The following is a 19,616-nucleotide window of genomic DNA, read 5'->3' as shown; positions in this document are numbered from 1 at the left end:
TGAAGAAGGCTGAGCGCCGAAGAATTGATGCTTTTGAACTGTGGTGTTGGAGAAGACTCTTGAGAGTCCCTTGGACTGCAAGAAGATCCAACCAGTCCATTCTGAAGGAGATCAGCCCTGGGATTTCTTTGGAAGGAATGATGCTCAAGCTGAAACTCCAGTACTTTGGCCACCTCATGTGAAGAGTTGACTCATTGGAAAAGAGTCTGATGCTGGGAGGGATTGGGGGCAGGAGGAGAAGGGGACGACCGAGGATGAGATGGCTGGATGGCATCACGGACTCGATGGACGTGAGTCTGAGTGAACTCTGGGAGTTGGTGATGGACAGGGAGGCCTGGCGTGCTGCGATTCATTGGGTCGCAAAGAGTCGGACACGACTGAGCGACTGCACTGAACTGGGCCAATATTCGATCTTTTCCCCCAAAGAAAATAAGGCTTCCCTGGTGGCTCAGCTGGTAAAGAATCCGCCTGCCATGCAGGAGACCCCAGTCCGATTCCTGGGTCGGGAAGTCCCCCTGGAGAAGGGGAACTTCAATATGTATGGGCTTCCCTGGTGGCTTAGACAGTACAGAATCCACCTGCAATGTGGGAGACCTGGGTTTGATCCCTGGGTTGGGAAGATCCTCTGGAGGAGGGCATGGCAACCCCCTCCAGTGTTCTTGCCTGGAGGTCCATGGAGATGCAGAGTCAGCTACAAGAGCAACTAGACACAGGGCTGCTGCTGCCGAGTCACTTCAGTCGTGTCCGACTCTGTGCGACCCCATAGACAGCAGCCCACCAGGCTCCCCCGTCCCTGGGATTCTCCAGGCAAGAACACTGGAGTGGGTTCCCATTTCCTTCTCCAGTGCATGAAAGTGAAAAGTGAAAGTGAAGTTGCTCAGTCGTGTCCGACTGTTGGCGACCCCATGGACTGCGGCTCGCCAGGCTCCTCCGTCCGTGGGATTTTCCAGGAGAGAGCACTGGAGTGGGGTGCCATTGCACAGGGCACATTGCCCCAAAGAGAGCAACGCGTGGGGTCTTCACTCAGTTGGAGGGAAGGGCCTCGGGACGTAGCAGAGATGATCCGTTGCTGTTGGTGGTTGATTGTCCCCCTGACGGGCCAGGCCGGGTGTTTACTGTCCCGGTAGCACAGGGGTGAGCTCATAGAGAGTGTCAGTCCAGCATCTCCAAGGGCCACATGGTGTGAGGGCAGCTGCCTCCCTCCTGGGGAGCCTGAGCTGCCCCCTCTGAATTGGGGAGCTCAGGCACTAAGGGGCCAGGGCCTTAATATAACCTCCCAGTGGCATTTGTAACTCAGAAGAGGGTTCAGTGAAGTTACTCTGCCAGGGACTTCAGGGCCCCTGAGGGCGCTGCTGGTAGGGGGCCGATAGTCCCCATCGGATGCTCTGCCCTGTCTCTTGAGGAAGGGTAAGCCTGTGGCGGCTGCTGCCACGGCTGGGCTGGAGGGCTGGTCCTGTTCCGTGCTGGGGCCCTGCAGGTGAGGGGGCGGGCCGGATGGGTGGCCTGCACTCTGCCCAGGTGCCAGGCCCCCCTCACCCCGCCACTGCAGCTCCCTCTCTGCAGCCTCATTCCCTGGGTTTCTGGACTGAGAGCCCTCTCTGCAGGTGCTCAGAGCCAGGCAGGGTCCAGGGTCACAGGTGTGTCAGAGCCAGGCAGGGTCCGGGGTCACAGGTGTGTCCAAGCCGGGCAGAGTCCGGGGTCACAGGTGTCTGAGCCGGGCAGGGTCTGGGGACCTCAGGCGTGTCCCAGCCAGGCAGGGTCTGGGGACCCGGGAGCGTCCTGGGTTTTGTCTGGCGTCACGCTCACTGTGCTCAGCTCTGCGCTCTCTTAGCTGGAGGCAAGGGAAGCGGAATCTGAGGCGGTGGCTTCCAGCCGTCTTTGTTGTAGCCCATTTGCTCGTAAATAGGTACAAATTATTGGTATTAGAAACCCTCACAGCTCCTCTCCTCATTAAGCCTCTGCAGTTAATAATTATTTTCTCTCTGGAAAGCCTTCGTGGGAAACAGCGGCGGAGACGTGGGAGGCTGCCCTTCCTCCCAGAGGCGGGGTGTCCTGGGCGTCCCTGGGCCCCACGCCCTGGGCCCGGGGCAGCAGCCTGAGCCGTGGGAGAAGCAGAGGGGGTCACGGCTCACGAGAGCAAAGACTCAGCCCCATAGCCCTCTCGGGCCTCGGGGAGAGCCTGCCGTCCCGCCTTCCCTGTGGGGAGCCAGGAGCCCAGGGTCACAGCAGAGGTGGGCGGCGGGGCGGGGCTGGCTGGGCAGCGTGGGATCGGGGACTGCTGTGACCCAGGGGTCACGCTGCGACGGTCTTGTCTCTTCTGTTAGTTGAAGCCGTCTGAGGCGCACCCGGATTCCAGAGGAAGGGGACACCCGTTCACCTGTGGGTGGGAGGAGGTCGCCACATTTGTGGCCGTTTTAAAACCACACATCCCTCAATCCCATCACTGCCCAGACAGAGAAAACCTCACCTCCTTCCTGTCTGGGAACAGGATCCCCATTCAAGCCTGAAACCTCAGGCCTGCTGCTTCGCTCCTTTCCATCACCCCCATTCCACTCCCATTTCCTTCACAGAACTTTCACTGTTGACTTGAAACAGTTCAAAGCTAGGGAAAAGCAAAGGACAGGAACACTCAGGCGTGTGCAGTGCAGCCTTCCACGTCCCTGAAGCCCCCTGGGTGCACCTCCCGTTCCTGTCCTGGGTTTTGTTTTGGCTCCGGGCCATGTGGGCCTAGTTGTCAGGAGGCCAGTCCATAGCCCTCAGCTGCTTTCCCCAAATCCCGAAGTCTGAAAATCAAAGTCAGTTCAGCTCAGTTCAGTTGCTCAGTTGTGTCCGACTCTTTGCGAACCCACGGACTGCAGCACAGAAAGCCACCCTATCCATCACCAACTCTCAGAGTTTACTCAAACTCATGTCTTTTGAGTCGATGCTGCTATCCAACCATCTCATCCTCTGTTGTCCCCTTCTCCTCCCGCCTTCAATCTTTCCCAGCAGCAGGGTTTTTTAAAATGAGTCAGTTCTTCGCATCAGGTGGCCAAAGTATTGGAGCTTCAGCTTCAACATCAGTCCTTCCAATGAATATTCAGGACTGATCTTTAGGATGGACTGGTTGGATCTCCTTGCAGCCCAAGGGACTCTCAAGAGTCTTCTCTAACACCACAGTTCAAAACCATCAATTCTTCGGCGCTCAGCTTTCTTTATAGTCCAACTCTCACATTCATACGTGACTACTGGAAAAACCACAGCTTTGACTAGACGGGCCTTTGTTGGCAAAGTGATGTCTCTGCTTCTTAATATAGTATCTAGGTTGGTCATAACTTTTCTTCCCATGAGCAAGCGTCTTTTAGTTTCGTGGCTGCAGTTACCATCTGCAATGACTTTGGAGCCCCCAAAAATAAAGTCTGCCAGTGTTTCCACTGTTTCCCCATCTATTTGCCATGAAGTGATGGTACCAGATGCCATGATCTTAGTTTTCTGAATGTTGAGCTTTAAGCCAACTTTTTCACTCTCTCAAGAGACTCTTTAGTTCTTCTTCACTTTCTGCCATAAGGGTGGTGTCATCTCCATATCTGAGGTTATTGATGTTTCTCCCAGCAATCTTGATTCCAGCTTGTACTTCATCCAGCCTGGCATTTCATGTGATGTACTCCGCATGTAAGTTAATTAAGCAGAGTGACAATATACAGCCTTGATGTACTCCTTTCCCAATTTGGAACCAGTCTGTTTTTCCATGTCCAATTCTAACTGTTGCTTCTTGACCTGCATACAGATTTCTCAGGAGGCAGGTCAGGTGGTCTGGTATTCCCATCTCTTTCAGAATTTTCCACAGTTTGTTGTGATCCACACAGTCAAAGGCTTTGGCATAGTCGATAAAGCAGAAGTAGATGTTTTTCTGGAACTCTCTTGCTTTTTCCATGATCCATCGGATGTTGACAATTTGACCTCCGGTTCCTCTGCCTCTTGTAAATCCAGCTTGAACATCTGGAAGTTCACGATTCACGTACTGTTGAAGCTTGGCTTGGAGAATTTTGAGCATTACTTTACTAGCCTGTGAGATGAGTGAAATTGTGCGGTAGTTTGAGCCTTCTTTGGCATTGCCTTTCTTTGGGATTGGAATGAAAACTGACCTTTTCTAGTCCTGTGGCCACTGCTGAGTTTTCCAAATTTGCTGGCATATTGAGTGCAGCACTTTCACAGCATCATCTTTTAGGATTTGAAACAGCTCAGCTGGAATTCCAAACCCCCCACTAGTTTTGTTTGTAGTGATGTTTCCTAAGGCCCACTTGAGTTCGCATTCCAGGATGTCTGGCTCTAGGTGGGTGATCACACCATCGTGATTATCTGAGTTGTGAAGATCAAAAATTCATTTGGCAGCAAAACCAGACCCAGACCAATGGGAGGCTGTTGACAGATTTTATCCTTGTTCGTGTGACTGTTCACCCGCTGTCTGCAAGGGGATTATCCGTTCAAAGGCGAGATCAGTTGTTATGCAAAATGGAATATGCACTGTTTATAACTTCCATATTAAAAAACTCCTGAATTCCAGAACCACCCGGACCCAGGGGTTTCAGGCGAAGGACCTGGCCCTGTCTCGTTGGGTTGTGTCTGTGTCTGGAGTCTGTGTACACGGCGCCCGCTGTGTGTCTTTCCCGACGGCCTGCCCTTCCACTCGGCACCCGTGTTGGCATTTCAAGCTGTAGCTGGTTCCTTTCCACTGTTGCTTGGCGTTTCCTCCTGTGAACGTTCCATTCTTTTTTAAAAATTTCATTTATTTCGGCTGTGCCAGGTCTGGGTCGCCACATGCGGGATCTTCAATCTTGGTTGTGACTTGCGGGGTCTTTAGTCGAGGCTTGAAGGATCCAGCTCCCTGACCAGGGGTCAGACCCGTGTCCCTTGCACTGGAGGGCAGATTCTTAGCCACTGGACCGCCAGGGAAGTCCCCGTCCCACTGGATCTCTCCTGCTGCTTGGACATCTGTGTAGCTCCTGCCCACGGGGGCGTGGTTTCCCAGGGGTGACTCCCTTGGGGTGATCCGCCTGGAGTGACTCTCCTGAAAGTTGCTGCCCGTCAGGCCCAAGGGTTAGGTGACTCCGGGGTTTTGCAGAGTGATTGGACCGATTCCCTTTCCACCAGCAGCGAGCAGCCGTGCCTCCCTCGTGTGGGCCTGCCATCGCTTGTGGGCGTCTGGCTTCTTCACTTCTGCCAGTCTTTGGGTGTGAATTGTGTCTCACTGTGGTTTGGATTTGCATTTCTCAGATTGCTAGTGATGTCGAGCATCTTTACATTTGTTTTAGGGCCAGGTATCTTCCAGTTTGTGGCTTGTCTCATCATTAATTTTAAAAATCGTCTTCTGTGTAAAGTTCTTCTAGTTAACATCAAAATGATACACCTTTTCCCTTTAAGATCATGATTCATGTCTTAGGAAATCCTTATCTGCCTCAGATCATAAACAGTAGTTCTGCACAATTCCTTGTAAAATAGGTTTTCCCTTTCGTACTACCGTCCTTAATTCCCTGGAATTGCTTTCTGTGTTCAGTGTGAGACTGGGATCCAGTATCACTTGGTCTAGGGTTTCCCTGGTGAGTCAGCAGGTAAAGAATCTGCCTGCCAAGGCTGGAGACACAGGAAATACAGGTTTGATCCCTGGGTCCGGAAGATCCCGTGAAGAAGGAAACGGCAACCTACTCTAGTATTTCTTGCCTGGAAGATTTCATGGACAGAGGAGCCTGGCGGTCTGCAGCCCATGTGGTCTCAAGTCAGACACGACTTAGTGACTTAACAACAACAGATAGATGGGCCCGGGCCCACTCGTGGAATGTTCCTCTCTCCCCGCGGCAGCTCGGCCACGTGTCGTTTTCCTGTGCTCGTGGCTCGGATTCTGGTTTCTATCCTGGCCGTAGGTCGCTCCGTGTCAGTCCCCTGCAAATACTGTGGACTCGGACGAGTGCTCACGTCTCTTGCAAGCTGTCCCCCTCCCCCTGCCTGGCTGTGCTGGTCTGTCTGTCTTCCTTATGGATTACAGACTGTCTTGCCAGTTCTGTGAGGGACCCTTTGGGGACCCAGACAGATAAAGCAGTGATTCTTATGTCAGAGGAGAGCGGCTACCCTTTCCACGTTGGCTTTTCCTATCAGCGAATTTGGTTGGATCATCTTTGTTTCTGCCAATAGTTCAGTTCAGTTCAGTCACTCAGTCGTGTCCGACTCTTTGCGGCCCCATGAATCGCAGCACGCCAGGCCTCCCTGTCCATCACCAACTCCCGGAGTTCATTCAGACTCACGTCCATCGAGTCCGTGATGCCATCCAGCCATCTCATCCTGTGTCGTCCCCTTCTCCTCCTGCCCCCAATCACTCCCAGCATCAGAGTCTTTTCCAATGAGTCAGCTCTTCGCACGACGTGGCCAAAGTACTGGAGTTTCAGCTTTAGCATCATTCCTTCCAAAGAACACCCAGGACTGATCTCCTTTAGGATGGACTGGTTGGATCTCCTTGTAGTCCAAGGGATTCGCAAGTCTTCTCCAACACCACAGTTCAAAAGCATCAATTCTTCGGTGCTCAGCTTTCTTCACAGTCCAACTCTCACATCCATACATGACCAGTGGAAAAACCATAGCCTTGACTAGACGGACCTTTGTTGAGAAAGTAATGTTTTTAATATGCTGTCTAGGTTGGTCATAACTTTCCTTCCAAGGAGTAAGCGTCTTTTAATTTCGTGGCTGCAGTCACCATCTGCAGTGATTTTTGGAGCCCCCCAAAATAAAGTCTGACACTGTTTCCAGCGTTTTCCCATCTATTTGCCATGAAGTGAGGGGACCGGATGCCATGATCTTTGTTTTCTGAATGTTGAGCTTTCAGCCAACTTTTTCACTCTCCTCTTTCACTTTCATCAAGAGCTTTTTCGTTCCTCTTCACTTTTTGCCATAAGGGTGGTGTCATTACATATCTGAGGTTATTGATATTTCTCCCGGCAATCTTGATTCCAGCTTGTGCTTCCTCCAGTCCAGCGTTTCTCATGATGTACTCTGCATAGAAGTTAAATAAGCAGGGTGACAATATACAGCCTTGACGTACTCCTTTTCCTATTTGGAACCAGTCTGTTGTTCCATGTCCAGTTCTAACTGTTGCTTCCTGACCTATAGGTTTCTCAAGAGGCAGGTCAGGCGGTCTGGCATTCCCATAATAGTAGTTTATCTTTTTATTCTTCTTCTTTATAAAGGGCTTCTGTGTCTTCTATTAGATTAGTTCCTAAGTGCGGTCTATGTTCATTCTATTGTAAATGACATTTGAAACATTGTGTGATATGAGACTTGTACAGGAAGTGCGCTCGATTTTTGTTTTCTCTTTTCAGGCATCCTTGAGACTTAAAAACATCTCCTTTTTAATTTGGCCGCGCCGCGTGGCGTGCCAGGTCTTAGTTCCCCAACCAGGGACGGAACCCTCACCCCTGCCCTGGGAGCGCGGAGTCCTACCTGCTGGGCCGCCAGGGAGCCCAGGAGTTCCTGTCTCGCTCTTTAGCTGCCTTGCTCTGTGCTGACGCGTCGCCTGCAAAGCCTGTGGAGTTTTCTCTGTCGTTCGCCGTACGATCTGTGCGTGATGATACGCAATCTTCATTCACTCAGCCGTCCGCATGGCGCTGGCTAGGCCTCCAGGACGACTGGGGAGAGGACGTGGTGGGCTGCTCTGTTGAGCGTGGTGTTTGCCATTGCGTTTTTGTCATTTGAAGGCAGTATCCGTCTCTCCATTGTTTGGTAGCATCCGTGTTAGGAGTCACTGCAATATTGTACTGAATCTTTTCCTCTGTTTATTGAGATGCAAATATGCTTTTCATAAAAAAGTGTGGTGTTATGTGAGCGCATTTTCAAATGTTAAATTCTTAAGGTAAATCCAGCTTGGTTTGATGCATTGTTTTATTTTTAATACGTTATTAGGTGTCATTTTGTTTTATTTTTAGTAGCTATCAGATTTTGTTTTCTGTTTTATTTTTAATCATTATTAGATTTTGTTTTCTGTTTCATTTTTAATCATTATTAGGTTTCGTTTTCGTTTCCTTTTTCAAGGATTATCACATTTTGTTCGTGAGTGGTGTGGCCTGTACTTTTCCTTTCCAGTGCTCCCCTTGTCTGATTTCTGTCTTTTTTTTTTTTTTATAGTTTTGTTTGTTTATTTTTGGCTGTGCTGGATCTTTGTTGCTTTTCTCCCTAATTGTGGAGAACGGGGGCTCTTCTCTCGTTGGGGTGACGGGCTCCTCCTTGGGGAGGCTCCTCCTTGGGGGGCTCCTCCTTGCGGGGCACAGGCTGTCGGGTGTGAGCCTAGCAGTTGTGGCCTAGCAGCTGCGTCTCGCAGGCTCTAGAGCTCGGGCTCAGGAGCCGGTGGCTCACTGGCGTCGTTGCTCCGCGGCACGTGGGGTCTTCCTGGGCCAGGGTTCGCTCTCCTGTCTCCTGCATTGGCAGGAGGATTCCTAACCCCTGAGCCAGGGAAGTCCTCTCCTTGTCTGCTGCTGGTGTCAAGGTTATGGTAACCTCACAGGATGAGCTCTTTCACGGCTGTTGTATGACCACAAGCATGGTGGCTGGAGAGGACCCGGATTTACCCTCGCTCAGTTCGCTGGGGTAGGAGTCCGGCGGTCTCGCTCGGAAGAAACCGGGGTGGGGCGGGCTGCGCTTCTTCTAGACACTCCGGGGGACTTTGACCCAGCTCCTCCAGCAGCCAGAGGCGCCCCCACCGCAGGCTCGGCCCCCGCCCTGTCCGCGCAGCGGCAGTGCGGCCTCCCCGTGCGGCCTCTTTCTCTCGCTGTCTTCCCTTCCGCTTCTCAGGACCCTGTGGTCACACTGGGCCCACCTGGATGGCCTCCCTGTTTCAAGGTCAGCCCAACAGCAGCCCGACCCTTCGCCACGTAGCATGGCACACTCATGGTTCCGGGCCTCTGGACTGGGCCTCATTTGGGAAGGTGGAGCATTATTTTGCCCGCCACACAAAGCCACAAAGATTTACGCGAGTGCCAAGTAACAGCAGGAGGTTCCCCCCCCGCCGCCGCCCTCCCCCCCTACCCCCCCCCCACCGTCCCCCAGGATCGCCACCAGGGCCCACGTGTCCTGCCCAGAGGCTGCCTGGGTCTCCTGCTTCTTTGGAACCTCCCGGACTGCCTGCGGGCTGCTCGAGAGCTGCAGTGACTGAGGAGGCCCGGCAGCGCCCCTGGGCTCAGCAGCCTGCGGGCTGGGCTGGGTTTGCGCGTTGCTTAACAGTCTCATCTCTACTGCCCACAGCAGTCTCGGGCTGACCTGCCTGGGGCCGCAGGACATGTGAGTGACCCTCGGCAGGTGCCCGGGGCCGTGGCACCCTGATCACCCTGGAGGCCATCACTCAGCTCGGAGCCAGGCAGGGCGGGGCACTCCCTAGTTCTTTTTACCCCCAGTTTTTTGAAATCAGAGGATAATTACTTTACAGTAGTGTGATGGTTTTTGCCGTATATCAACGTGAATCGGCATTGGGTGTATATGTGTTCCTCCCTCCTGAACCCCCCGCCCTCCCTGCCCACCGCATCCTCCAGGTTGCCCCAGAGCGCCTGCTTTGGGTCCCCCCATCCTGCATCGAGCTCCCGCTGGCGGCCTATTTTACCTGTGGTAGTTCTTCCAGATCATCCCACCCCTCCTCCCGCCACGGTGTCTGAAAGGGCTGCGTCTCCTTTGCTGCCTTGCAAGCGCGCATACCCTGAAGAAAACCAGAGGTGAAAAGACCAGCGTGCCCCAGCGTGCACCGCAGCCCCGCTTACAGCAGCCGGGGCACGGACACAGGCTGGACGCCTGTCACCCGATGGACGGATAAGGGAGCTGTGCGTATACACAGTGGGATGTTACTCAGCTGCAGAAAGAATGCGTTTGAGCCACGAGTTCTTTGAAACCCATTTGGACCTAAGTCTTTGTCTTGGGGGAGCTTTGCCTGTTTTCCTAGGACGGCTCGGAAGAGTGGCCTCTCTGGCTCTGGCAGGAAAGAGTGAGGCTGGACTGGCTCCATGTTGGCCCCGACGGTGGAGGGAAGCCCCACTGCGCTGCGGGAGGCATGCAGCCCCTGGGCCGTCCTGCCTGACGCCCAGCTCCCGGGTCTCACCACCAGCCTCAAGCCAGAAGAGTCCAGAAACCTCCGTGTGGTCTCCCAGAGCAGGGCTGTCACCTGGGTGTGATTCTGCCCCCAGTGGACTTCTGCCGAGGTCTGGAGACGTCTGTGGTTGGGGCGGCTCGGGGTGGGTGACCACCTGGCCTGGGAGTGCTGCTTCGCATCCTTAGTGCCGGGCCGGCCCCCAGCCGCCAGTTCCCCACCCCTACCCTGAGCGTCCCTGCTGCCGTCCACAGTGCAGGGGCCCCACCGCGTGCTGAAGGCCCTGCCTCACTGCCTTTCTCCCCCGAAACGCAGCACAGCCTCTGTCCCCAGCGAGCAGTGTGGGGAGATCTGACTGCTGGCTTCCTGTTCAGCCAGCGAGGCTACGCATTGTTCAGCCAGCGCTGGAAATAAAACAAAACCCAGGAGCGACACCGGTCCCTGACAAAACGCTCCACAAGATCCCATCGGAGGGAGGGCCGCCACTGTGTTTTCACTGAGGGTGTGTGCTGGTCTCTTTCCCAACGTTCGGTTGACAGTGTAAATAGCCGGCCTGGCTGTAGCCCCACCTGAGCGGTAACTGCGTTTTCACCGTCACTGTGGGTCGGAACATGGCTCCTGCCTCTGTCAAAGGGCGTCTGCTCCCCGCTCCTGGCTCATCTCCTCTGACTCAGCTCATCACTTAGTTCTAAGAAAATCCTTCTTACAGTCACAGTGCCTTTTTCTCTCTTTGGCTGCACTGCTTGCCAGATCTTAGTTTTCTGACCAGGGATCGAGCCTGTGCTCTGGGGAACTGCGGAGTCCTAACGCACTGGACTGCGAGGGAAGCTCCACGATGCCTTTTAAAATAACTTCTTTCCTTTTGGACAATCTCATGCAAGAGAAAACTACTCTTTATGGGGTGAGTCCTTAGCTCTTCTTTTCCTTTTTAATCATTGAGGTGCCATTCACATCACGTCGTAGAATGAGCCGTTTCAAGGTGGACCCCTCGGTGGCCTTTGGTACGTTCAGGGTGTGTGTGGCCGCCCCTCTGTCTAGTCCCCAGACATTTGCGTGCCCCCAGGGACCCCTGCACCCACCGGCAGTCCCCGTGCCCGTCCCTGGCAGCTCCCTGTTTGGTTCTGTTATTGTGGGCTCACGTGTTCTGGACAGTTCATGCTCGTGAAATTGTGCAGTGTGCTTCTGAGACGGGCTCCCGTCCCTGAGCGTGTTTCTGAGGTTGTCAGTTCTTCACTTCTCTCTGCGTCTGAGCTCGTCATGTGGATGGACTGAATCTAGTTTTTAGTGTGTTTTTTTTGGACTACATCTTGTTTAGATAGAATGTGTCAGTCCATGCGCACGTGGGTTTCCACTTCCTGGCTCTTGTGAATCGTCGTCGGCTGCGCCAAGGATTCATGTACAAGATTTTGTGTGGATATATGTTTTCAATTATTTCACATTTCACCTCGGAGTGGGATTCGGGGTCAGGTGTCAATTACATGTTTAACTTTCTGAAGAACCAATCCTTGACTCTTAGGCGAAAGTGCTTCTCTTGACAAGAATGCGTCTCAGCTCACAGCCTCTGTAGCCCAGGGTCAGAGTGGCCACTGGGAGCTGTGAGCAAGCCTTTCTGGAGGTAGTGGGGCCTGGTACGACTCCAGTCTTCCAGAAGGTTCTGTCCGGCATGGACACGACGAGCTGTTTCTCGTGGGATAACTCGATATTGTGGATGCTGAATTCGACCCCGGGACAGGAGCTTCGTTTCACGCATGAAATTAGGAGAGGGGGGTCTCTGAGTCAGAGTCACCCCGTATCAGGAAGCTTTACAGTGCATAGTAAGAGTGGGCGTGGCAGGAGAAGGCAGCTTTAGGATCTCGGCTGCTTCTGTACCCATTTCCTCACCCTCTCTGTTTGTTTATGTGCTCATCTTTCTTATTTAAACTGTAGATTGTCTATAACATGAAGTTGGCGTTCACCCGCTTCTCTGTGTACAGGTCCGTGGCGTTAAGGCCACTCACACTGCTGTGTGACCATCAGCCCGTCCGTCTCCAGGACGTGTTCACCTTGCACAGCTGAGACTGTCTCGCTTAAACACTAGCCCCCTCCCCCCGCCCCCTCCCCCCCTCGTCTGCCCTGTCTCCGTGAACTTGGCCACTCTGGACGCCCATGTCCCTGGGCTCACACGGCATCTGTGCTTTTGTGTCTGGCCCCTCTCGCTCAGCGCTCTGTCCTCAGGTTCCTCCATCTCATACCCGTGCCGGGACCCCCTCCTTGGTAAGGTGCCTCGTGAGGCTGGGCGTTTCCTGACGGGTGTCGGGCGTGTTGGACTCACTCATGGTCTGGTGGTGTAGCTTGACCTGCGCAGGTGTGATGAAGCTAAGCACCGTCAGGAGGTCCTCCTGGACCGGGTGGGTCCCGATCCAGCAACTGGTGTCCTTTTAAGAGGAGAGTCTGGCGTGACATGAGGCAGAGGTGTCTGCAGGCCGAGGACTGTCAGGAGGCACCGGACGCCAGGTCGGCACCAAGGGATGGGTCATCTCTCTGAGCCCCTGGGTGGAACCAACGCTGCTGACCCTTGACCTTGGACTTCCTGCCTCCGCACAGAGAGGGTCGGTGTTTTCTGAGCCCCAGGCTGTGGGCCGGCCCTCCCGACATGCCTGCGTCCGGAGGCCGCGGTCATCCAGGCCCTCCTGCTTTCTCTGTGCTCTGCTCCGTGCTGGGAAGGCGGCTGCCCTCCACCGTCTGACCCCCTGCTAAGGGCCCCCCGGCTCTGCTGGCCCTGAGACACTCGGGGCTGAGCGAGCCCAGGGTCTAGACTGTGGAAGACAGCTGCCCTGTGACCAGAGCAAGGCTCGTGGACGGGCCCTTCCCTGCATGAAGACCTGCGAGGCCCCCTCGTCTGCGGTCTCTGGGGTTTTGTAGGCGGTGCCCACTGGTGGGTGCCCACAGCCCCACGGCCCTATTTCCTGTCTCTTCTCCTCTGTGACTCAGGGACCGCGAGGGGACCCGGCTGAGCTAGTGAAAGCCCTGGGCCCTCCCGGCTTAGAGGCCCTGGTTCCGGCGCTGTTTGCAGCCACCGCCGAAGGGCCTGCAGCTCAGGTCCGGGGAGTCCTGGGGGAGCTCCCTGTTCTCCCAAATGAAACAAGCTTCTAAGTGATCAACCGGACGGCTGCTCAGGCAGGAGAAGGTGAAAGGCCCCTGAACATCAGCAACATTCCTAACCAGAGCTTCTGCAAACATCAAGATCAAACAAGGAAAGTCTAAGAAACCGTCACAGCCGGAGGAGCAAGGGGACGGGACGCCTACACATCTTGTGCGGTCCTGGGACACCAAGGACAGGAGGCGAAACCAAAGACAGGGGAGTGTGAGCTCCAGTGAACAACGTGTCCATATCGCTTCATTCAAACACACCCCCCACACCGGTGTGATAATCAAGTTAATTGTGGGAGTAACTGGGTCCTGAATATTCATTGGAAGGACTGGCGATGAAGCTGAAACTCCAGTACTTTGGCCACTTGATGTGAAGAGCCAACTCACTGGAAAAGACCCTGATGCTGGGAAAGATTGAAGGCAAAAGGAGAAGGGGACGACAGAGGATGAGATGGCTGGATGGCATCACTGACTCGATGGACGTGAGTCTGAGCAAGCTCTGGGTGTTGGTGATGGACAGGGAGGCCTGGCGTGCTGTGGTCCATGGGGTCGCAAAGAGTCGGACTCGACTGAGCTCCTGAACGACAGGACGCTGGATGCTCTGTATACAGGACCTCTCTGCACTGTCTTCGCAATTTTTCTGTAAACTGAAGCTACTCTAAAATAAAAGTTTTACTTAAAATTTAAAAACAAATTAAAAAAATTTTTGATTTAAAAACAAATTCAGCAACCCAGACAGAATCACTGTCAGCACTGAAGTGTTTGCTCTCCATGCTAGTGACTCTCTGGACTTGCGTGTAAACGTTTGTGTTGTGTGAAGACTGACTTGCTTTTGCCCCCTAACTTCATGTTGTCTGGGTCTGCCCTGACGCCCGTGGAGGGGGCTGTCACCCAGTGGGTTTGGCTGAGCTGAGCTGCACAGTGCGGACAGCCGTCCTTTTATTTCGTGGCTGCCTGTTGATGGGCAGTCAGGTTTGTGCTCCTGGAGACTCAGAAATCCAACCCAGATGATGTAAACTCAGAGCAAATTCATTGTCTCCAGGACCTGGTTGTCCGGGACGGTCCATGGTCTTGAAATAAATTAATGGTAGGATTAACAGTAAGTTGCGCATTTTACTTCCCAGCACCTTTGACGTGAGTTAACATTCAGTGTTGTTTTCTGGCCATAACCTGGCTCCTTGGTCCTGGACCTTCCTCTGTGCTCTGCCCTCCTGGGCTCCCTGTGGGAGCGTCTGAGTCCTGGACCCCTGGGAGGGAGAGGGCCGGACAGCCCAGAGCCCGCCCAGACGGCCTGAGCTTTCGAACTTAAAACCAGCATGGCCCTCGAATCTCGGACCAGAACACATCTGTGTGTGGTTTAAGATTAAAAGGATGTTTCATAACAAGTGCTACCAGGAAGCAATATCCTATGTCTGGTATTATTACAATGGGCCTTTGCAAAAAAAAAAAAAAAGAGAGAGAGAGAAAAGAAACACCCGCAGAAAAATAGCTTGGATTTGGATGGAAGAATGAAGTCTCTGAAGCTGTTGGTGCCAGTGTCAATCTTGGGGTTAAAGAGATGCCGCTGGAAAAGGCTTTTCCCTTCCCTCCTCCCCTGCCCCCTCCCACCTTCCCCCGAATGTTTATCCAGCAGCCTCTGAGTGCTGGATAAACACTGAGAGCCTCTGAAGCCTCTGAGAGCCTCTGAAGTAACAGGTGCAGCAGGAACAAGACCTACAAGCTCTTGGTCCTCACGACTTCACTGGGGGGAAAGATGGACGTGAACAAATAAAATCAGGCTGTGGCCGCTCCTGTGCAGGAATTAAAGTGGGGGTGTGGCAGAGCGTGAGTGGGGGGACCTGGAAGGCCCCTCTGATGGGGGTCGTGCCGCTGAGTCCCGGGTGGCCCAGGGAGCAGCTACCAGTGGCAAGGACGGCTGTGTCCCAGGCGGAAGACGCAGCGTGCAAGGGCCCTGGGGCAGGGCGCGTCCTTAAGAGGAGGGCGGGTGGCGAGGATGGGCCTCGTAGGACCATAAGGCCATAGGGACCACGTATGGGCCGTAGGGACCACGTATGGGCCGTAGGGACCACGTATGGGCCGTAAGGACCATGAGGTGTGTGGAGACTTCCCTGGTGGTCCAGTGGTTAGGACTTCATGCTTCTGCTGCCAACGGCCTGGGTTCAATCCCTGGTCAGGGAACTAAGATCCTGAAAGCAGAGCAGCACGGCCGAAAAGAAAAAAAAGTCAGCCTTTCCAGGTTATCGTGAGGACCAGAGGGAGCCGTCACAGGGCGCTCAGTGCCTGACCTACTAGGCGGTGGGGGTGATTACTGGGGGAGCCGGGGGCCCCTCCACCAAGCGTGAGTTCCCAGGCGTGAGACATGGCTTCCCAGGGTCTCAGTTTCTCTCACCTGTCAAATGGGGTAATGCCGGCTTCTCTTAGAACCTCTGGGAGTCTCAGGTTCGCACCTGAACGTGTTGTGACTTCTGCAGTGCTTACGTTTCTCCGCTGTCTGGACAGGTTTTGTGACTCAGGGTTCCCCAAAAGTGGCTTCTGGCTCCTTGGTGTCTGAGGAAGCCCGTCCCAGGTGCAGAAGCTCCCATGCTTCGGCTCCTTCTGAGGGCTCCTGGCAAGTTGTGTGTGGTGGCGACTGTGCTGGGTCCGGAGGGACAAGGTGGCCTCCAGGGCTTGTCACCTCACTGCATCCTCTCGGGGGTCCTGAGGCTTCCTGGACTCGGGCCGGAAGGTGGTCCCTGGCCCCTGACCGTCTGAGGGCACAGCCCAGCTCCAGCTCTGGGAGGGTGGGGCCTGCCGGAGGCTCAGACCTTGCCCAGATGCCCCAGGGAACCGGGGTGGGGGCGCTCACGGAGGGCAAAGGCTGCACCCACATTGTGGGGCATCCGTCTGGGCTGCCGGGACCCAGAGCTGAGCTGAGTCACAGGGATGAGAACTTGGCCAGGTGTTTCTTGGGCCCCAGAGCATGTGGTGTGGGGGGTGGATGGGAGCAGGTGGAGGTCCCTGAGCATTGTGGCTGTACCTTAGGGCCGCCCTGAAGGTGACGGAGCTGCCCTGTGGCCATCGTGGCCGGAGCGAGTCCCTGGGGCAGCCACTGGACAGCCCTCCTGGTTCTGGGCTGGGAACCTGGGGCATTGCTCAGCCTGGTGACCCAAACACTCTGCCGTTTCTGGCCGCCACGTCCTGAGGACCTCCCTTCATGAATGGTCACTTGTGTTGGCTGAGAGGCCGTGTTCTCCTGTGTGTCTTCCTAAAGCAACACGTGGTAAGCTTTTCCTGGATGCTGGGTGCCAGGTGGTGCCCGTGTTAAAGAGCCTGCCTGGCAGTGCAGGAGACGTAAGAGACGCGGGTTTAATCCCTGGATCTAGAAGATCCCCTGGAGGGGGGCCTGGCAACCCACTCCAGTATTCTTGCCTGGAGAATCCCATGGACGGAGGAGCCTGGCAGGCTACAGTCCATGGGGTCACAGAGTCGGACACGGCTGAAGCGGACTGAGCATGCCCGGGTGTGTTTAGATGAGCAGGACCCAGCTAGGAGGAGAGAAGCCGTCAGCGCAGCAGAGGTCAAGGCCGTACCTGGGTGGGGACCGTGCTGGACGCCGTGGGCTCTAAGCTGGGCTGTGGGGTGGGTGGGCGCTGGAGCAGGTGCAGAGGAGGGAGAACGGGGTCTCAGCGTCCCCCCGCACCTGAGGAAAGGGTCTGAGGCTGGAGTCTCAGGCAGTGAGGACTGGGTTGTGTGGTGAGTGTTAGGAGGCCCTGATGAGCTGGGGGGTGGGGTTCCCCTGGGAGCTTCTGAGCTTGATGGGTGTGATGGGAGCTGGGCTTTCAGAAGCCAAGTGTGGAGGGAGGGAAGCAGGCCCTGGGATGCGGGGTCAAGGTCATGGTCATGAGTGGGCAGGGGCCTGGAGCGAGGGGGTGCCGGGCGAGGAGACCGGGCAGGCGGGCTTCTGAGTGACACCCCACCTTCTGTCTCACAGATGGCATCCACAGCGTGGTGGCGCTCTGCACCCTGCGGGTCACGGTCATCACGGACGACATGCTGACCAACAGCATCACCGTGCGCCTGGAGGACATGTCTCAGGAGAGGTTCCTGTCCCCGCTGCTGTCGCGCTTCGTGGAGGGCGTGGCCGCTGTGCTGTCCACTACCAAGGACGCCGTCTTCGTCTTCAACATCCAGAACGACACGGACGTGAGCGCCAACATCCTGAACGTGACCTTCTCGGCCTTGCTGCCCGGCGGCGTCCGGGACAAGTTCTTCCCGTCGGAGGACCTGCAGGAGCAGATCTACCTGAACCGGACGCTGCTGACGGCCGTGTCCACGCAGCGCGTGCTGCCCTTTGACGACAACATCTGCCTGCGGGAGCCGTGCGAGAACTACATGAAGTGCGTGTCGGTGCTCAAGTTCGACAGCTCGGCGCCCTTCATCAGCTCCCCCACCGTGCTCTTCCGGCCCATCCACCCGGTCAACGGGCTGCGGTGCCGCTGCCCGCCTGGCTTCACCGGCGACTACTGCGAGACGGAGATCGACCTGTGCTACTCCAGCCCCTGCGGCGCCCACGGCCGCTGCCGCAGCCGCGAGGGCGGCTACACCTGCGAGTGCCAGGAGGACTTCACAGGTAGGGGGCCCCCACTTCTCCCCCGGGGGGCTCGGGGGCGCGGGGAGGCCCCGGTCACCCGTGCTTCACACCAGGCTTCCAGCTCACAGGTCAGAGTGCCCGGCAGTTTCCTCCGTCCTCTCTCTTCCTCAGGGACGTGGTCAAAGGCTGGACCCTGAGCCCCCGGGTGTTGGCTCCGCTTCCTGACCACACTCCGGGGTCTCCACGGACCCCATGCCATTTAAGCCACCCTCTTAAGCATCTGCCTGCAATGTGGGAGACGTGGGTTCGATTCCTGGGTCGGGAAGGTCCCCTGGAGAAGGAAATGGCAACCCACTCCAGTACTCTTGCCTGGAAAATCCCATGGAAGGAGGAGCCTGGTAGGCTACGGTCCATGGGGTCGCAAAGAGTCAGACACGACTGAGCGACTTCATTTTCATTTTTCGCTTTCTTTGGAAGGACAGTAGGAAGAAGGTTGTGCAACCAGAGCCCACTGAAAATCTACCCGGATGAAATGACTTGTGTTTCGCTTAAGTGGCTTTACTTGTTTTTAAAGACTTTTTTTGATGTGGACCATTTTTAGTCTCCGTTGAGTTTGTTACAATAGTGCTTCAGTTTTGTGTTTTGCCTTTTTTGGCCACATGGCACGTAGGATCTTAGCTGCCCCCTACCCCGACCACAAGGGTCAAACCCACATCCCCTGCCTTGGAAGGCGGGGTCGTAACCACTGGACCACAAGGGAAGTCCCAAAGTGGCTTTGGATTTAAAGTAGTTCATCCCTGATTTCGAGTTTAAAGGTTATAGTGAAACAGCGCAGAGCCTCCCTGGTGGTCCAGTGGGTAAGACTCGGAGCTCCCAGTGCAGGGAGCCGGGCTCGACCCCTGGTCAGGGAACTAAGTCCCACGTGCTGCAACTAAAGACCCTGCGTGTTGCAGTAAAGGTCCAAGTAAATAAATATCTAAAAACTAAAACAGCGTAACTGGGATAGAAACAGTGAGCCACTGATCGCTGGGGTCTGGAAAGATGATGTTGGTTTTCTCGTGCCTCATTGTCACTGTAGAAGTTACTCGTCTTCTCTGCCTGCAAGACACGCTTCGCTTGAGACATCCTGGTTTGTCACCAAAATGAGTCTTTCTAAAGGCAGCCGATGGTTGTGTTTAAAAACAAAAATCCCGCTGAAAGCAGCCCAGAGAACATACGCTCTTGCTGGGGTCACGTGGAATCCAGTCGCCCATTCGAGAAACAAGTGTTCTGTGGCGGATGGTGACCGTCTGTCTTTCTGGAAAGTTCTCTGAGGTCAGGTGGGGCCTGACTCGGCCCGGAGGAGGCTCTGAGAGTCTTCCGTGGACCGTGTCCTCAGTGGGCGTGTTTGGTGTAGACAGTGGGGAGACCGTTTCTGCACACGTGGGGTGCGGCACAGATGGAGCCCAGGCCAGGGCTTACGGGCTGGCAGGTGTTTCCGGAGCAGGGAGAGTGTGAGCCTGGGGTGGGGACTCTGGGGACGGGAGGCGGGCAGGCCATGCTCTGCACCGAAGAGGGGGAGGGGGTGCCTGGCAGCCTGGGGAGCTGGCGTGCGCCCTGGCTTGCTGTGTCTGAGCCCAGCCTGGTTATAATCCGCTGGCACCTCTGCGCCAAGAAAGGCTCGACTGCCCACCGTGGTGCCCCTCAGCTGTCTGTGTCTGTCTGTCCGTCCATCTGTCATGTCCGGCTCTGCCCATCTCTTCTCCATGGTCTCCCAACTGTTAACTGTAAATTCCTGGCTACCCTGGGATCTGGTGATGAGCAGGGAAGGTAAAGGAGACCCCGGGGCCC

The 19,616-nt window shown here is 55.2% G+C and overlaps 1 protein-coding gene across 1 annotated transcript in view; it reads left to right on the top strand.

The window, feature by feature from the left end:
- Nucleotides 1-19,616, top strand: part of CELSR1 (cadherin EGF LAG seven-pass G-type receptor 1) — a gene marked incomplete at its 5' end in the record, with an annotated part of 158,930 nt that overhangs the window by 36,760 nt on the left and 102,554 nt on the right. The window contains 1 exon segment of the mRNA XM_018048918.1: nt 17,187-17,825. Within this exon segment, the coding sequence (XP_017904407.1) occupies nt 17,187-17,825 (639 nt within the window).

This window comes from Capra hircus, chromosome 5, assembly GCF_001704415.2.
Source record: "Capra hircus breed San Clemente chromosome 5, ASM170441v1, whole genome shotgun sequence".
Lineage (NCBI taxonomy): Eukaryota > Metazoa > Chordata > Mammalia > Artiodactyla > Bovidae > Capra > Capra hircus.
The sequence above is the reverse complement of the archived record's forward strand: the minus strand, read 5'-3'. Positions and strand labels throughout refer to the sequence as shown.